Source organism: Bubalus bubalis, chromosome 15 (genome assembly GCF_019923935.1).
Source record: "Bubalus bubalis isolate 160015118507 breed Murrah chromosome 15, NDDB_SH_1, whole genome shotgun sequence".
In the NCBI taxonomy this organism is placed as follows: Eukaryota; Metazoa; Chordata; class Mammalia; order Artiodactyla; family Bovidae; genus Bubalus; species Bubalus bubalis.
Genome location: NC_059171.1, coordinates 12,449,915 through 12,469,833, shown reverse-complemented (window position 1 = coordinate 12,469,833; position 19,919 = coordinate 12,449,915). Strand labels below are relative to the sequence as shown.

Below are 19,919 nucleotides of genomic sequence, written 5' to 3'. Positions count from 1 at the left end.
TTTCATACCCAAAGTACTAACCTAACCATTTGAAGATAGAAACTACACTTAGTATAAGCCAGAAGGAAAAATTTTTCAAAGAGATGTTCTTTTAAAATAAGAATACTGTGAATCAGGTTCCGCTGCCAAGTGGTTAGGTGTCAGTCTTACAAAATAGAAACACTATGAAGCAAATTCTTTAGGTGTGTATCCTTGTATTAACCTTTGTAGAAGGGCAGAACAACTCCTTTGTATTTAATGTGTTTGAATCTGTGTTTGGGATGGGATAATAATTATAATATTTCAATAACTACTAAGTACTAATTGCTGTGTATTTCAGAAATAAAAGCTCGAAGTGATAGTGACAATCATTTAAAAAAATTGTTTTTTCCCCAACTCCCCTCCTCCCTCACAGGACATTGCACTAATTTTGCCAAACTCTTCTGAAGGTTCTGTTTCTGAACTGGAGCAACTCTCCAATTCTCTACCAAACAAAGAACTGATGGCCTCAATCTGTGACTGTCTCCTGGCTGTGGTAGCTAACTCTGAGAGCAGTTACAGCTGTTTACTGACATGTGTCAGAACAATGATGTTTCTTGCAGAGCATGATTATGGATTATTTCATTTAAAAAGGTAATGCTTTATCTAATTTAATTCTGTTGTTACTTAATTGACTCTTTTGCGGCCCCATGGACTGTCGCCCGCCAGGCTCCTCTGTCCACGGGATTTCCCAGGCAAGATTACTGGAATGGGTTGCCATTTCCTTCTCCAGGAGATCTTCCCAACCCAGGGATTGACCCTGTGTCTCCTGCGGTGGCAGGTGGATTCTTTACCACTGAGCCACCAGGAAGTGGTAAAAATTTACTATTTTCTTGTATTTTAATCCCCCCATATTAATTAATTCATAGATGTTATAGAAGGTGGAAGGTATGATTTCTTTCATGTGGAGAAATTTTGAATTTGTGGAAAAGATTGATTAGCAATGAAATGTACTAGTAATAAAATCTTTAGGTAATGTAAATTGAGAAGGAAAACTTATCATTCCAGGGTCATTAATTCAGTGCTCGAAGATACTTGTTTGGTTGGCATAGACTCCACTAGTTCTTCAAAGATGATGGTAGTGTGGTATTCTGGACTCTGAAGCTGAAAGTGCTGATTCTGCGTGTTTTATTCTCTAGAGGAGTGGCTGATCTGAAATGGATTTGAAATGATGTAAATCTCATGCTGCTCAGTCTCTCAGGTGTAATTTCTGCTCCCCATTGCTATCCATGCCCTCGTCTTTTTCCTCACTAGGGAAATAGATAGCTACTACTTAGTTTCCCTGAGAATTCGTAGAAGTGTGTAGGATTATGAGATGTAAAGGATTAGGCAACATGTATTTGTGTCTCTCATCAATTCTTATAACGTTGGTTGAAAACATATGTTCCAGGTAGAGTGCTTGGTGCTGCTTCCCATCTTTCCCCCTGCTTAGCCTGTCCTCCTGTACTCTCTCAGTTAATGGTACCTGCTGAACATGTAGGTTCTTCCCCTGCCACCTCCCAGTCTTTCACCAAAGTCTTTAAATTTTATTTCTTCAATGTCTTTTTTCCTATTGCCCAGATATTTACCTTTAAAACTCGTCTTATACACTACATATCCAATTAAACTTAATTTTTTAAAAAAGCTGGCTCCGCTAGGTTCATGTAAGTCATTGTAACCTATTTCCTTTGTTTCTTCAGCTTGGATCTTTCTGCTGAGCTCCATGTAACTCATGTATCTATTTGATGTCTCTACTTAGCCATCTAATGGGCACCCAAGCTGAACGAAAGCAGAGCTCTTGATATTTTTGCCTCAGACATGTTTCTGTCTTGCTTAACTTGGTAAATGTTAAACGTGAAGATTCTTGCTGCTTCTCTTTTCCTTTCTTCCTGCCTCCAGTCTGTCAAGAAGTCCAGTACCTTATATTTTCAAAACATCCTGAATCTGATTGCCTTTCTCCACCTCCATCGTTACCACCCGTGTCCCCTCCCCTGTATTTGCCTATATGACCCATTGCAATAGCCTCCAGTCTTCTCTTCTTACTTCTAGTATTGTCCCCATAAAAAATATTTTCTTAGTGCTCAGATTGATCTTTTTAAACTTAAAACAAGGTATGTGTCATTATTATTTTGCTTAAATCCTTCTGTTGGCTTTCCATTGAACTGCAAAAAAAATTCAAACTTGATATTGATCTCTAGGGCCCTTATACAGTCCAGCTCTTGCTTATCTTTCTGACTTTTCTCATAGCTCTTTTATCCTCAATTTGGCTCCCTGTCAGGCTCATTCCTATTTCTAGACCTTTTTTTTTCTTTCCTAAAATGCTTGTTCCCTAGTTTCTTCTAGGACTTATTTTTTTACTTCACTTAGGTATCTGTATCAATATATTTCCTGCCTAAATGCCTGCCTAAAATGCATATCCTTTGTGTCCCCATTCCTTATACCCCTTTATATTTTGACATTATGTCTTCTCGATGCTTTCATTCTATTAGAAGTAGACAGATGATCAACATGTAAATAAAATACACAGCATGTTATAAAACAACATAAAATAGAACAAAGGAATAGCGAGTGCTGAAGTGAGGGGGAGAGTTGTCATTTGAAGTTTGAGGAGTTAATCAGGGAAGTCCTTGCTGAGAAGGTGGCCCTTGAACAAAAAACTGAGGGAGGTGAGTGAAACATGTTAATATGCTGGGGGAGAGCAACTGCATGTGGTATGCCTCACTTGTCTGAGAAATGGCCTGGAGACCGTGGTGGTTGCTCTTGAAGTGAGTAAGCACGTTGGAAAATGACAGGGCCCCAGGTCAGAGAGGTAGTGGGTAGGTGAGGGAAGGGCAGGTCATCGGGGGCCTTTAGAGTTACTTACAAGGGCCACTGGGCTTCCCTGGTGACTCAGATGGTAAAGAATCCACCTGCGATGCTGGAGACCCAGGTTTGATCCCTGGGACAGGAAGATTCCCTAGAGAAGGAAATGGCTACCCACCCTAGTATTCTTGCTGAGGGAATCCCATGGACAGAGGAACCTGGCAGACTACGGGATCACAAAGAGTTGGACACATCCGAGCGACTAACGTACACACATACACACGAGAGCCATTATGAGGTTTTGAGCAGAGGTATAGTATGATCTGGCTTTTTCAATAAATAGGTGACTATATCCTCTAGTCCTGAGACAGGCCTCACTCAAAAATACTTTTTTTGAGATGATTTTAGACTTTCAGAAAAACTACAAAATAATAGTACAGAGAGCTCAGATATGCCCTTCATCCAAGTTACCCTTATCCCTGTCCTTATGCTGATGTCTTGAATAACCATTGAATATTTGTCAAAATTAAGAAACTAGACATAATACTGTTAACCAAAATACAGAACTTGCTTAGATTTTACCGGTTTTTCTAGTAATGTTCTAAGTACATCATATCAGGAAATATGCATTACTGGTGATAACTAACCTTGGTCACCAAACTGAGATGCTGTCTGCTAGGATTCTGCACAGCAAACTTACTAATTTTCTGTTTTTAAACTAAACATTTTGATAATATACTTCAAGACTATGTAAATGTCCTGTTTCTACTTAAACTTTTCATCCAGTCATTTTATTGTCCATCAGTGAATCTTGGCACATGTCAGTTATTACTGTGGTGTTTTAATGTGTGTGTGTGTGTGTGTGTGCGTGCGTGTGCGCATGCACATTCAGTCATATCTGACTCTTTGCAACCCCATGGACTGAAGCCTGCCAGGCTCCTCTGTCCATGGATTTTTCCAGGAAAGAATACTGGAGTGGATTGCTATTTCCTTCTCCAGGGGATCTTCCCAACCCAGGGATCAAGCTGGTGTCTCCTATGTCTCCTCCTTTGGCAGGCGGGTTCTTTACCAGCTGAGCCATCAGGGGAAGCCCATGGTGTTTTAAGAGTGATTTCCTATTTTTCTTATTCCTTTTTCACTTAATTATCCTCTGTAAGGATGAATTCATCACTTTTCCCCATTTATTTACTTATTTGGGTATTTATATCCATATGGACTTGTGGACATTGTTTTTTTGTTGTGTACTAATTGAACGGTATGTTGTTATTTATTTTGTTGTTCAACTTACATCACTAATTTTGGTTTTTCTCGTTGACTAGGCCTGGGAAATATATGTGTCCTAACTCATGCATTTACCAAAAAAATACATTTTTTTCCCATCTATTTATTATATGTATGTATTTTAAAAGATGAGTCCATACAAGTATTTTGTTTCTAATACAGTATCAGAGGGTGGATTCTAACTTTCCCCCTTTCTTTGTAACCTCATCCATGTTTTGTGATACACAGTTCTGTGGATTTTGACCGTCATGTATCTACTATCACATTTCCATGCAAAGCCATCACCCCAGCAGTCTAGTGTGCCACCCTTTTATAGACAACTTCGCTACAAGTTGAGTGACAAAATACCAGATTTTAGTATTGCTAGTTTACTTTTTTAATTGTAGACATTCTAAAGGGTATGCAGTGGACCCCAGTTTTTGATAGGCCATCTAAATAACGCTCATTCTCTTAAAGTTATAAGTAGAGGCTAGTAATTGGTATAATCCAATTTTTAACCTAAGCTTTTTCTGTTGACTGTACTATCTCTGTGTTTAATCTCATTCCTGTTTATTGTGCTTTGTCTGTTTCATTATTTTATAAAGTTCTCATGAGCACGAGTCTTATCTTTCTCCATTTTGTATTGCTTTATCCAAGTCTTGAAATTTTATTTTGATCAACTAAGAACTATATAAATGCATAATTTTAGCAGGATTATGTATTGTCATGATTTTGGACACATAGCATGATTATTTCTTACACTGAAACCTCTCTGTATGAGAGGATGATAAATTGTGGGCCACAGGCCAAATCCGGCGTTTATTGGAATATAGTCGATACTTATGTGTTGTCTACAGATGGTTTCCCACTACATTAGCCATTGAGTAGCTGTGACTGAGACTACTATTTTGTATAGAGGGCACATTGAGTTCTGTATAACCCTGTAAAGCCTAAAATATTTATCATTAGGCCCTTTACATAAAAAGTTTACTGATGCTTACTTTATACCTTTGGTTTCTTTCTGTCAGATTACACTGTCATAAAGATAATCATTCTTTGTAGTTATTATATAAATTAGGCTTTCAAGCGGAGAAGGTGATGGCAACCCACTCCAGTACTTTTGCCTGGAGAATCCCAGGGACGGCGGAACCTGGTGGGCTGCCATCTATGGGGTCGCACAGAGTCGGACACGACTGAAGTGACTTAGCAGCAGCAGCAGCAGGCTTTTGAGACAGCTATAACTTCCTTATGTTAGAGAGATCCCCAGGTTATAAAAAAGTGTTCAAAAAGGAACCTGCGAATTTATTTGCTAAGTTTTGTAGCTTTGTTATTTGGGGGAGTTTTTTTTCTTTCTGTGTTTTTGACGTTTGTGTACATGCATGCCCATTGTGTCCAGCTCTGTGTGACCACATGGACTGTAGCCTGTCAGGCCTCTCCTCTTAACTCAGGGAGCAGACCTGGATCTCCTGCATTGCAGGCGGATTCCTTACCGCCAGAGCTATGAGAGACACCCTTTTGAAGTCTATCTTCTTTAAAAGGAGGTATCAACTATAAAAAGAAATGCTTTGTTACATGGTTTGTATGACAGATAAACCAAAGTACTTTTTTACATTTCTTGAAATGTAACATTTTAATTTACTAAATTTTGTTTGTCTGAACTGAGATAGTTCATTTCTCATGCCAGACTTACATGCTCAAATTTTAAAACATTGCCTCTCTATTTTCTTTATTTACAGTTCTTTAAGGAAAAATAGTAATGCTCTGCATAGTTTACTGAAACGAGTGGTCAGCACATTTAGTAAAGACACAGGTGAACTTGCATCTTCATTTTTGGAATTTATGAGACAAATTCTTAATTCTGATACAATGGTAAGTGTGTATATATATGTATTTGGTATTTCTCATATTTACAAACTTAATGTATATGTTAAAAAAAATCGCTTGGGTTCAAAAATATCTTGGAATGATGTTATTTGGAACTTGGAACTTACATACTATTTTTTTCATATGTCCTCACCTCACTAAAAGTATGGGTTTTTGATTTATAAAAAAATAGATTGTTAAGAGTAGAATTTATTAGGTATCATTCTTAATTCTTTCAACTGTTTGAAAATGTTTTCCTACTGCGTTGTGGCTTCCATGGTTTTTGACAATAAATCACTTGTTAATCTTTTATTAGTTGAGTCACCTCTCTTACTGTTTTCAAGATTCTTTGTTTTTGGCTCTTGATCATGTGTTAAGAGTGGATTAAGTTTGTTCTACTTGGAGTTTGTTGAGCCTCTTGAAAGTGTAAATTAATGTTTTTCATCAAATTTGTAAAGTTTTCAGTCACCGTTTCTTGAGGTATTTTTTCTGACTCTTTCTTCCTCTTCTGAGACCCTTGGTCTCAGAAGGTCCCTTGTGTTGGTACTCCTGATAGTATTTCCACAAGCATCTTTTGAGGCTGTGCACATGGTTCTTCATGTTTTTCTTTCTGTTCCTTAAAATGGATAATCTCAGTTGACTGTGTTCAAGTTCACAGATTCTTTTTTTTTTTTTTTTCGCCAGCTCAAATCTGCTCTTGAGCCCCTCTAGTGAATTTTTTGTTTGACTTATTGCCCTTTCCCACTCCAGAATTATGTTCTGTTTTTGTATAACTCTTAGCTGTCTATTGATATTTTCTTGCAGAGTGCTGTGTCAACTTTCTTTCCAATTTTTTCCTTCCAAGCATTTACTTCTTTGGTACATTCTGAATAGTTCTGTATGAGTTCATAACTTCCTAAAGCAGATAGCAGATCATATCACTCTACTCTCCAATAACTTCTCGTGTCTATAGAATAAATTCCAGACTTTTTAGCATGGCATTCAAGATTATTCACTGTAGGGCAAAAAGCTACTTTTGCAACCACTTCTCCCTTACTGGGAGGCACCATCGGTAAATCTCCTCTACTTACATGTATCTCCTTGGCCATGCCTCTGTTAGTTTGTGGTTTTCTCTCTGTCTCTCTTTCTCCCTGGTCAAACTGTAATCTATTTATAGTGCCTATTTTAACACACCCTAATTTGTGAAGCCTTTTAATATTACTTTTCTTTCTGTATACTTCACATCATGTTACTGGATTTCTTTTTATAGACCATTTATATGCCTACTTAGCATTTCCTCTTCCACTACCTGAGTGTTACGTCACTTAGGTCAGAGACCATGTCTTACTGGATTTTTCCTAGTGTAATGCATAGTGTCTTCTATAGTTTAATAGCTAAAGCGTTTGACAAATGATTATGGATGGAGATTTGAAGTGGTATCACATATTTCATAGAATTTTCATTTTCCTGAAATCACTTTGTAGATTAAAAAAAATCTCCTTAGAAATTCTTTTACTACTTTTCATAGTAATGTATGTGTATATATATAGAGAGAGCAATCTTCAAATTAAGCTAAATTTAACTCTAGATTTTCTAAGGCTGTTTTTAATAACAAGTAGATAAGAATTTAAAACGTATTTTATTTTGTTCAATTTCTGTTCATAATAATGAAGAAGCAAGGTAGGAGGGAGAGGTGAAATTTTATATCCTTCCAAATATTTTATTTTTAAATTTTATTCCAAATATTTTTAATTCATTCATAGTTTTTCTCTTTAAAAAATTGATTATCTGCTTTTCCTGACCTTGAAAAATAATAATCATTATAATGTTTCTCTGGTGGCTCAGATGGTAAAGAATCTGCCTGCAATATGGGAGATCTGGGTTTGATCCCTGGGTTAGGAAGATGTCCTGGAGAAGGGAATGGCTACCCACTCCACCATTCTTGCCTGCAGAACTCCATGGACAGAGGAGCCTGGCAGGCTGTAGTCCATGGGGTCACAAAAGAGTTGGACATGACTGAGCAACCAACATTTAACATATAATACTTTTTGATTCAGCTGTACTGAACTTCCCACCTGTTTAAAGTGGTATGAATAACTGAGAAAAGTCAGATAGATACCTTGATAATTTGTGATCTCATTAATATACTTCTTTCTATGAAATATATTTAGTCTGTTAATTCATACATCAAAAAAAAAAATAAAGCGTAAGGTAGACCATCATCAACATATCCTTTATCACCACTTCCAAACAGAGCAGGTAAAACCCTTGTAGACATATGGTTTATTGAATTTCTCATTAAAATTGCATGTCCTGTTCCTTAATGTCATGTAAATGACTCCTTAGTCTAGTGTTTACTGAAAGGAGCAAGTGTGCTTCAGGCACAGTATCAGTTTGAGTGGAAATCTGTGCAGAATAATTTTCATTTAGTTTTCACTGAAATGTGTCCAGTTAAAGGAAAAATGGTAGGAGCTGCAAACAAATTTTAATGTTACTGTTAACTTAAAAATACTAAGTCCTGCATCAGAATTGGTGGGACTGATACAGATGGATTTATTATCATGAACTGAGGAGATTTGCTTTGTGTGGTGAATTTTTTTCACCATTCCCACATTCACTTTATTATGTGGCATATTTTTTAAAGCAGAAAATAATAACTTTATGACATCTGTAGACAACACATAGTCTTAAATATATGGTTCCTGTTTTCTTTAGTTGTTTGCCTTGTCTCCAGAAAAGGAAGTTCAGCGTTTTTAGCTGTTATAGCAGCATTTTTATTAATTTGAGTATCAATTAGTATATTCTGTTTCCTGCAAGTGCCAGTGTGTTTGTCATTGGATATTTTTGTTGAGAAATGTGTTTACCTGTTTATTTTGTGAGTTGTAAAGAAAAACTTGTTTCAGCATTGAGCTGACTAATTCTTAAAACCAGCCGTTTGTACTGATGTAAAAACCAAAACACTGAGGGGAAGATTGCCGCAATCTTAAATAACAGAGATTTTGGAAGCATTTTTGCAAATTTCTCTGCTCTCAAATTTAACTTGTGTGTGACATTTACAGGGATGTTGTGGAGACGATAGTGGTCTCATGGAAGTAGAGGGAGCTCATTCAGCACGGACGATGAGTATTAATGCTGCAGAGTTAAAACAGCTTCTACAAAGCAAAGAAGAAAGTCCAGAAAATTTGTTCCTTGAACTAGAGAAGCTTGTTTTGGTAAAAAAAAGAAAAACAAAAAAACCAGAAACAAAAACAGCTCCTTCCTAAGACATACTTTCTTCTCAATTTGACTAGTACAAGTTTTCCTAGTGACTTTTAAAAATAGTGAACTCTCAGTTGGGTATTTATGCTCTGAGTTAATGATTTGGAGTGAAGTTCTCCATACTATTATGAATTTTAAGGAGTACATGAAGGCAGTACTTTTTGAATGATCTATTGTTTGAATGCAGAGTGCCCCCTGATACCATTACTTAGAAATAAAATGGCAAGTGTTTTTGGTGTTTGTTTTACTTTAATATGTATAATAGTGCTAATTTCTTGATGGTGTTCCAAATTTCTTAGTAATGGAATACCACCTTTTCTACTAAAGAGTCAGTAGATTATGGGCATACATGTTCAAGTTTTACCTGCATTTTCTTATTCTGCTTTTGTTTGTATCTAGGAGCATTCAAAAGATGATGACAGTCTGGATTCTCTGTTGGACAGTGTGGTTGGACTTAAGCAGATGCTAGAGTCATCAGGTGATCCTCTACCTCTTGGTGACCAGGATGTGGAACCAGTACTTTCAGCTCCAGAATCTCTCCAGAATCTGTTTAACAACAGGTGAAACAAGCAGTGTTTTGTGGTTGAGTAGATAGTGGGAAACATGCAAATGGCTGGGATCTAGAAGAGGCCAGCAAATTATTTTCTGTAAGGGCTTCCCAAGTGGCACAGTGGTAAAGAATCAGCCTGCCAGTGCAGGAGATGCTAGAGACAGAGTTTGACCCCTGGGTCAGGAAGATTTCTCTAGAGTAGGAAATGGCAACCCACTCCAGTATTCTTGCCTGGAAAATACCATGGACAGAGGAGCCTGCACAGCGCAGCACACGCGCGAGGGCTAGGCAAGAAAAATCTAGACTTTGCAGGCCACACTCAGTCTCTGCTGCACACACTTCTATAGCTTTTTGCTTGTTTCTTTTGGTTTTCTTTAAAAAGCTTTAAAAATGTGGAACTCATTCCTAGGTTGCAGGCTATTCAAAAGCAAGTTGGCCAAATAGAGTCATAGTTTACTGATCCCTGGTCTAGAGGCTGTGCCTCTTGATCTTTGGAGCACTGTCCTTCTAGAGATAATGAGTGTTTAATGTGGTGAAATTATTCTCTAAATTTAGAAAAATTGCACATTGGTATACTGTTATAAATTTGGCTTTTTGGAAAGAAAGCTAGGTCTCTGTTTTATTTTATTGAAAAATCAAAATTTGTTACAAAAGGATTAATTTCCAAGTTGCTAGTTTTTAAGGATACTTAATTCTTAAGTAGTTTTTTGAAGGAGTCTTTTTAGAAGTGCTAATTTTGCTAATATTTTAGAGGGTAATATTTTTAATTCTGTTGTTCACAGGTTTTACTTAGAAGTTAAGCCAAAATACTTGATTTTGAAATTCTGCTTTTTAAGAAATACTTTTTCTATTCTAGAACTGCGTATGTGCTAGCTGATGTCATGGATGATCAGTTGAAATCTATGTGGTTCACTCCATTTCAGGCTGAGGAGATTGATACAGATCTGGATTTGGTATAATTTTATTACTAAATTATTTAGGGAAAAATTGTTGATTTTTTTTTGTTTCTTTGCATGTTGTTAGCACTAAAATAGATGACATTATATGGCTGTCAAAAGTCTGTCTCAGGATTATACTGCACTATTTTTATGTCAGATGCCCACTTAATGGTGTCCAGGACTATTTTTTTTTATGCTACTGATTTTGCCTCTTTCTAATTAATGGTCTGTATATTTGAGAATGAGGGGAAAATCATGTTTTTGCATAAGTACTCTGAAGCACTTTGGTTTCTTATATTTGTAGGATAGAGAATAGTATCCAACAAAATTATAATTGATTTCTGTATTGGGGTTTAAGGAGAATAGGTTGTGGTATCTGCTCTTAATTTGGGGAAATGTAAAAAGACATTTGCTAAAGGAATATAGTGTGAACAGGAATTGACATTCGTTAACTTAATACTGTATAGGTAAAAGTATAAATAAAGATTTTAATGGAGTCTGTTTTATGCTTCTCATAGATGTATTAGGGAGGATGATGGCAGCCACAACTTTGGTCTTTTAGGTTTAATTAATTTGGATAAAACCTAAGTTAAACATAATTTTCATTTCTCTGAAAGTTGACTTTGGTTGGAACCTCATTAAATTCATAAAACTTGGGGATCTGTGGTACAGAATTCTTTTATAACATAGTGACTGTACAAGGCTTGTGGAGTATGTTATTTCAGATTCTTTTGGAAAGTTCTGGAGATACTCCATTGTTAATTTATATAGAGAAACCCTGAGTTCTTTGTCAGGCAGCAAAGATCTCAGACTAATAGTCCTCCTTTGAGTAAGAATGCTAACTTCCCACCCCCAATCCCTGAAATAAAAGCAGCTGAATTCCTAAGACTTTTTTTTTTAAAACTACCAATGATGTTGCTTTTTGAAAAGATGAAGGAAAGAGGCTGACCTGTAATTTCTTATGAGAATCAAATATAGTTTATAGGAAATTGGAATTGCTATATTCAAATGTTACGTTAATAGTTACATTTAAAGTATAATGCTGCATGAATAGCTGCATTTAAGGTCTGTTTTTCATTTTGTTTCGTTTTTATGACTGCAGGTAAAGGTTGACTTAATTGAGCTCTCTGAAAAATGTTGTAGTGACTTTGACTTACACTCAGAATTAGAGCGCTCGTTTCTGTCAGAGCCGTCATCTCCTGGAAGAACCAAGACGACTAAAGGATTCAAACTTGGGAAGCACAAGCACGAGACCTTTATAACTTCAAGGTAAAATACACTTTGCTGAAGATCTTGATTGGAATCAAGTAAGGTTATTTATTTTAGTGTAATTTAAAACACGTGACTATTAAAGGGAAACGGACACTGATGTAATATTTGAGTCATAAATATCATCTTGAATTTTTTTAAAAGATAATAATTTGGCCAGGACATACCTGATCCATTTGTTATATTATTAGACTTTATGAGAGTTTAGAAGATTTGAAAAAGAGTGAACTGGGTTATTTCTTAAAAGTTGTTAGTCATATCAGTAAAATGTTGAGTACCATTCTTAGCTCGTTTTGTTGTGTTTCCCTGGAAGGTAGCAGGGATGTTTGCAAATTTAACACAATTAGGATAAGAAATAATTGATAGTGCAGTTTTCAGTATTGCAAAGATTGACTTATGTTTTCGCTGGAAATGTGTAAAAGAGAGGTGTTCATGGAATGCTTTTGTTTTAATAGTGGAAAATCTGAATACATTGAACCTGCCAAGCGAGCTCATGTTGTGCCACCACCAAGAGGAAGGGGCAGGGGAGGCTTTGGACAGGGTATACGACCCCATGATATTTTTCGTCAGAGAAAACAGAACACAAGCAGACCACCATCTATGCATGTGGATGACTTTGTTGCAGCTGAAAGTAAAGAAGTGGTCCCTCAAGATGGGATACCACCACCAAAACGGCCACTCAAAGTGTCGCAGAAGATCTCTTCGCGTGGTGGATTTTCAGGCAATCGGGGAGGACGGGGTGCTTTTCACAGTCAGAATAGATTTTTCACACCACCTGCTTCAAAAGGTAACTACTTTTTTTTTTAACTTTGAATTTTTATTTTGTACTGGAGTGTAGCCATTTAACCATGTTTTGGTAGTTTCAGGTGAATAGCAAAGGGACTCAGCCATACATATACATGTGTCCATCCTCCCCCAAACCCCTCTCCCATCCAGGCCGGCACAGAACATGGAGCAGAGTTCCATGTGCTGTATAGTAAGTCTTTGTTGGTTATCCATTTTCAATACAGCAGCGTGTCCATGACCTTCCCAGAGTCCCTAACTGTCCCTTCCCCGCAACCTTAAGTTGGTTTTCTGAGTCTGAGTCTCCTGTTTTGTAAGTGAGTTCATTTGTATCATTTCTTGTTAGATTCCCCGTATAAGGGGATATGATATTTCTTCTCCTCTGTCTGACTCACTTCACTCAGTATGACTCTCATTCCATCCATGTTGCTGCAGGTGGCATTATCTTACTCCTTTTAATGGCAGTAATATTCCATTGTGTGTGTATATGTGTATATGTATGTGTGTATGTGTGTGTATATATATGTATACACACACACACCATGTATATATGTATGTATGTATGTATGTATGTATGTATGTATGTATGTATGTATGTGTATGTGTATGGGTTTCCCAGGTGGCGCTAGTGGTAAAGACCTGCCTGCCAATGCAGAAGATATAGGAGACACAGATTCAATCCCTGGGTCAGAAAGGTCTCTTGGAGTAAGAAACGGCAACCCACTCCAGTATTCTTGCCTGGAAAATTCCATGGACAGAGAAGCCTGGAGGGCTGTAGTCCATAGGGTTGCAGAGAATTGGACACGACTTAGCACGCACACACACACGTATACATATACGTACCGCATCTTTATGCAGCCCTCTGTTGATGGACGTTTAGGTGGCTTCCATGTCTTAACTATTGTAAACAGTGCTGCAGTGAGCATTGGGGTGCACGTGTCCTTTTAGGTCATGTTTTTCGCCAGATATATGCCCAGGAATGGCATTGCAGGGTCATATGGTAGCTCTATTTTCAATTTTTTAAGGAACCTCCATGCTGTTTTCCATAGTGGCTGTACCAGTTTACATTCCCGCCAGCTGTGTAGGGGGTTCCCTTCTCTCCACACCCTCTCCAGCATTTGTTGTTTGCGGATTTTTTGATGACAGCCATTCTGACTGGTATGAGGTGATACCTCACTGTGGTTTTGATTTCCATTCTCTAATAACTAGTGATGCTGAACATCTTTCTCCATGCCTGTCAGACATCTGTATGTCCACTTTGGAGAAATGTCTCTCCAGGTCTTCTGCCCATTTTTTTTTGAGTGGATTGTTTGTTTTGATGCTCTTAAGTGTCATAAGCTGTTTGTAAATTTTGGAGACTAAGCTAAAGGTAACTATTTAATATATGTTTTCTAATGAGTTCTACCAGTATTAGACTGTTGAATAGAAGTGATTCAAATAAAGTATTTTTTTGTTGCTATAATTAAGCTAGATCTAGACCAATGGTACCATTTGCAAAGTACTTTATTGGATAGGAAAAAATCTTTTTTTTAAAATTAATTTATTTTTTAATTGAAGGATAATTGCTTTACAGAATTTTGTTGTTTTCTGTGAAAAAAATCTTTTTTTAAGTTAACTTTTGATTAACTACATAATTACTGTTGAGCTTAAAAAAAGTCTTGCCTAACTTTTTTCCTATTTGCATTGAGAATTGTGTGTATACTTTCTGAATAATATCCATACATTATTTTCACAGTTGTCCTTACCAACAGTTCCCTTAAGATTGTTCTGTGTAGTTCATCATCAATTCTTTTATCTGCGTGCTTCCTAATGTTATATTTAATCTATTTTCAATGTTTCAAGATTTTAGAACCTGAATTTCTACAGTATAAACTTATAGAAATTATATTCTACTAGCGGATTAATGACAAGTTTTCATGCTTTTGAGTTGAGAGGATGAGAGCCAAAGATAATAGATATTTACAGTAATAGTAAACACATAGCTGTGTTAGGAACTATTTTAAACCCTTGACATATAATACTCTCATCAGCCTCATGAGGTAGATTCTTTTAGTACCCTCAGTTAACAGAAGGGAAAACTTGTCAGTTAGCTGACCAGGACACATAAAATATAACAGGCAGAACTAGTATTTGAACCCTGGCAGGCTGGTTCCAGAGCCTCTGCTTCTGACTGTATATAATGCTGCCACTCTTACCTGTATTTCATGTATAAAATTCCATATTTTCTCTTCCATTGCTTTTGAAAATTTAAGAAAAACATGTCATATCTTCCTTAATCCAGTTGAAGAGTTGTGGTACAAGTACATTTTGATCGTGTTGTCTATGTTTAGGAAACTACAGTCGTCGGGAGGGAACAAGAGGCTCCAGTTGGAGTGCTCAGAATACTCCTCGAGGAACTTACAATGAAAGTCGTGGAGGCCAGAGCAATTTTAACAGGGGTCCTCTTCCACCATTACGACCACTTAGTTCCACAGGTACACGTTCTTCCTTCTTGCTATTGCTGAGGACGAGGGAGGCGAATCATCCTTTCCAGATTGTTGAATGTCATATGTTCTCATTCTGGGAGAGAATATTTTAGAATGTAGGCATATAATTCTGAAGTCTGTGTAATTTTATGTCTGTGAGTGAGTGCCCAGTGTACATATTCTGTATAAATTCTCAAAATTTTCGATTCTGAACTGTGTGTATAATCTGAGTGGTTTCATGTTGACTAAACTGAAACATCTTCATGGAGTATACAGTTTGATTCTTCAACAACGCAGGTTTGAACTGCAAGGGTTGTCCATTTTTATAGGCAGATTTTTTTTTAACAGTAAATACAATTCATGGTTTGAAATAAGGATGCAGAGGAACCTCTGGATATGAGGGCTAATGTAAATTACATTGGATTAACCCTCGAGTTATTCAAGGGTCAATTATTTTCTTTTCTGTTACAGGATTATCTTATGTATGTAAGTATATAACCTTTTGTTCCCCTCTAAAACATTCCTATATCAAGTCTGAAATTCTCTGGTCAGATATAGCTTTTGGTTTCAAATGCACTTTTTTTTTTTTTTTTTTGGACCACGCCATAAGGCATGGGAGATCTTAATTCCGCTATCTGTGCCCTTGCAGTGGAAGTGCAGATTGTTAACCACTGGACTGCCAGGGAAGTCCCAAATACACATTTTTAAAATAATAGCTTTATTTGAGATGTAATTCTTGATTTAGACAATTTAACGATTTAAAGTGGTCTTCAACACAGTCACAGAACTTGCACTTGAATATTAAAAGGAGCAAGCAGTAGTCTTGGTTTGAGTTTGGTGTTCCAGGTTTGTATTTATATAATGGGAAAGGGAAAGATGTTGCAACTGAAAATCATATTCTTTCTTTTACAGGCTACCGCCCAAGTCCTCGTGACCGTGCTTCCAGAGGTCGTGGGGGGCTTGGGCCTTCCTGGGCAAGTGCAAATAGCGGCAGTGGAGGCTCGAGAGGAAAGTTTGTTAGTGGAGGCAGCGGTAGAGGTCGCCACGTACGGTCCTTTACACGATAAATATTCCTGGGAACATCCTAAGTGCATATGAACATTTCATGAGGACAGTAAAAACAAGACATTGGAGGACCAATTTAGGCTTAGCAGTTACCTGGATACATCTGAGAGAATATTTTTATCTGAAGAAAGCAAATTTTGTTTGATACCTAACACAAGATTTCAATAAAAATCGAAACTTTGTATGTATGTTTGTATATATTTTGTTCTCTTCTTAAATGGCTGTTTAGGAAATTTCCTAGGTTAAAAATGACCAGTGAAATGACGATTTTGTTGTAGTGTGTGTCTCGCCTATACCACAGACGTCCTCGATACTTTCTCAGCTTACGGCGCCCTTTACCGTTTCAGTTGTATTACAGTATACCTCGGCCAAAAGAAGCGTCTAATAATTCCATTTATTAGGCTGTTAGGTCCAAACAGTAAGAATTTATGTCCTGACCACAAGTAATTGTGGTTGCTGCACAATGTCTCAAACCTTAGAATCAGCTTAAAAACTGCCAATATTCTGTTCCACTGTGCTTTTTGTATAGTACTTACCTCAACTGCTGAAAGTCCAGTTTTGCAGAGACATACTGTCATGGAAAGGATGCGGCCTAATGTTGAAGATGTGAACTACCTCGAGCTAGCATTTGTGTCGTGTGCAACAGCTGTGTTCTGTGCAGAAATTTAAAATGTCCTATGGCACGCCTGTTAATTTCCTAGGGTAATCGAGTGCACAGTTTTGGAAACCTTTTGGCTGTACAAAAAGAAACATGACATTCTCCTTTATGCTAGGTAGAAACGCATACGTGCTTTGTGTTTTAGCTTTATACCTACTTATACTATTTTATTATGCTGTTTTTTAGAACCTAGAATAAGGCACATCCTAATACCGTTATTTCGGGAATCAGACATCTAATAAAATCTGTACTTTATATATACAGAAATAAAATTTACACTTTGAGAAAATAGTCATATTTTTCCCAAGAGATAACATACTGAGTTTATATAATCTGGCATAAAATATAGAGTTCTCGTAAACAATGAAGGAGTGTATGAGTCTCATTCCATCCCTTTATCACACTGTTTTGTCAAAACTGTTTGTGAGTGAATAGATAATTTGCTTGCTAGGAAAACCCTGGAGTAAAGCTCAATTCTAAAGATATTTAAATGAAAGATAATGGAAATCTTTTCATAACTGATGGCCTCAAAAACCCAAGATAACCTAAACCCCTTTTAATCCTGAAACTAATAAACTCATCTTCTCTAAATACACATTTTTCACATTAGATGGAAATTGAAGTTTGTCCCTAATGTCTGACACAAATATATGTAAAAATAATTGTTTAAATAGTTGTATTTCTTGGACTCCCTGGTGGTCCAGTGGTTAAGAATCCGCTGGCCAATGAAAGGGACATGAGTTAAGTCCTTGCCCCAGGGCAACTAAGCTCATATTCCACAACCACTGAAACCCTTACGCTCTCGAACCCATGCTCTGCAACAGAGAGGCCAACACAGTGAGAAGCCTGCGCTCTGCAGCTAGAGAGGAGCCCTCCCTGGCCACAACTAGAGAAAGCCTGTATGCATCAGTGAACTCCCAGTGTAGCCAAAAAAAAAAAAAAAAGTGAGCCAGATAGGTGCTGGGTGATGGTTCTTGTCGTATACATTTAGATTTGTGTGTAGGACCTCATAGCTTCAAAAATGAATGTCAGATTTATGTGTACTTGGGTAGAATAGTTTTATATGTTATTTGTATAACTTTTTTACATAAGAGATTTTAGAAGACGTTTTAGTGTTTAGAAATTAATGAAAAACTTGAAATACCTTTGAGGATAAGATACTCTATTAGTAAGACAAGGAGTTGACAGAATGATTTATACTTGTTTTGTAAGAAGAAGAAAAAAATGCTCCGAAACATTGCTATGCTTTATTTAGAAGCGGTGTTGCTGGTAGTAATCAGGGTGTGTGAAGCAGCACCAGATCCAGTTTAGTTTTATTGCTTAGTGTAAAAAAATGGCAAAAACATCGAGATTGAGAACGTAGGAACAAGAGTATGTTTTCTAAGTGTCTACTGTGTTCCATGTTCCCTAGTACAGTCTAGGGAATATAAGGACGAATAAAATGCAGTTTCTACCCCCCAAAAGTTCATAATCTAGTAGAGAATCACATAAGCAAGTTTGTGTATGTGTAGTTTTTTGTTGTCTTTTAAAAAGTAAGTAGGTGAGTGTATGAACATGGAACAACTTGGAGTTCTTGAATAATCCAGCTAATACATTTCAAACTGATTTTATTATTGAGTTTTTGAAGTAAGTATATGTTTAAAATAGCCAAAGGAACAAAAGAAAAGACTTGATATTAACAGTTATACCTTGTTAGACCATACATAACATCTTTGGAATTGTTTGTATAAAGACTAGTTAGGATGGAAAAGTTAGATGCATGTGATTTTTATTTTTAAATTAAAAGGACAGATTGGGAAGTAATGAACAAGACCTTACAAACATCCTGTAAATTCATGAGCTAGAGAAAAGGATGCAAACTCTAAGTATTAGCAGTGGCCTTGAAAGTAACAGAAATGAGAGAAGAGGACCAGGTGAAGAATAGAGAACTGGGGAAGCGTTGGCAGTTGACACTTTGGCCTCTGCACAAGGGAGAAAGCCAGGAGACTTAGTTGGAGGTGGTGGCCCTGGAGAGGGCCTCCTGCATTAAACTACTCTTCAGCTTCAGCTGGTTGCTACCTTGGAAAACTGACAGATCCAAAGATGATGCATCGTCTAAAGAAATTTCTTTAATGTTTTGTTTTAAAATTAAAAAAATACTAATTGTGTTTTAAAAAAACACAAAATTTACCATCTTAACCATATTTTAGTGTAGAGTTAAGTGTGTGCTCAGTCATGTCTGACTCTTTGGGACCCTATAGACTGTAGCCTGCCAGGCTCCTCTGTCCATGGAATTTTCCAGGCAAGAATACTGGAGTGGGTTGCCATTTCCTTCTCCAGAGGATCTTCCCGACCCAGGGATGGAACCTGCATCTCTTGTGTCTGCTGCATTGGCAGGCGGATTCTTTAGCGCCACCGGGGACGCCCAGGACCTTTTTTACATTTTGCTCATGTGAAATCCATTAAACAACAGCTTCCAAACCCCTTCTTCCTCCAGCCCCTGGCACCCACCATTTTTCTCTTTTGTCTCTGAATTTAACTATGTAACTCATAAGTGGCATTTGTCTTTTTTATTTAGCATGATGTCCACAATGTTCATCCATTGTGTAATACATGTCAAAATTTCCTTCTGTATAAGGCTGAACAATATTCCATTGTATGTATATGCCACATTTTGTTTATGCATCTGTCAATAAGACATTAGAGTTGCTTCCACTTGGCTATTATGAATAATGCTGCTGCTATGAATATGGGTATACAAATACCTGCTCAAGATCCTACTTTGAATTCTTGAGTGTATACACAGAAGCAGGACTGCTGGGTCATATAGTAGTTCTTTTTATAAGTTTTTTAGGGCTCTCCATACTGTTTTCCATAGTGCCTGTACCATTTTGCATTTCTACCAACACGAAGATTGTAATTTGTCCACATTCCTCACCAAGACTTTAAATTCAAAAGACCCATTCATTATCTAGTTTTGCCAACATGGGGACACCCTCCTTGACAAATGCATGAAATCCTTCCATTCATTGTAACACTTTGTGTTGAAAACA

The 19,919-nt window shown here is 37.0% G+C and overlaps 1 protein-coding gene across 1 annotated transcript in view; it reads left to right on the top strand.

Moving 5' to 3' along the window:
• Positions 1-16,417, top strand: part of VIRMA (vir like m6A methyltransferase associated) — a gene marked incomplete in the record, with an annotated part of 46,988 nt that extends 30,571 nt beyond the window's left edge. Inside the window, 9 exon segments of the mRNA XM_045162774.1 lie at positions 395-612; positions 5,796-5,928; positions 8,961-9,113; positions 9,559-9,719; positions 10,566-10,662; positions 11,750-11,916; positions 12,372-12,703; positions 15,030-15,173; positions 16,077-16,417. Coding sequence (XP_045018709.1) covers positions 395-612; positions 5,796-5,928; positions 8,961-9,113; positions 9,559-9,719; positions 10,566-10,662; positions 11,750-11,916; positions 12,372-12,703; positions 15,030-15,173; positions 16,077-16,231 — 1,560 coding nt within the window.
• Positions 16,418-19,919: the final 3,502 nt, after the last annotated feature.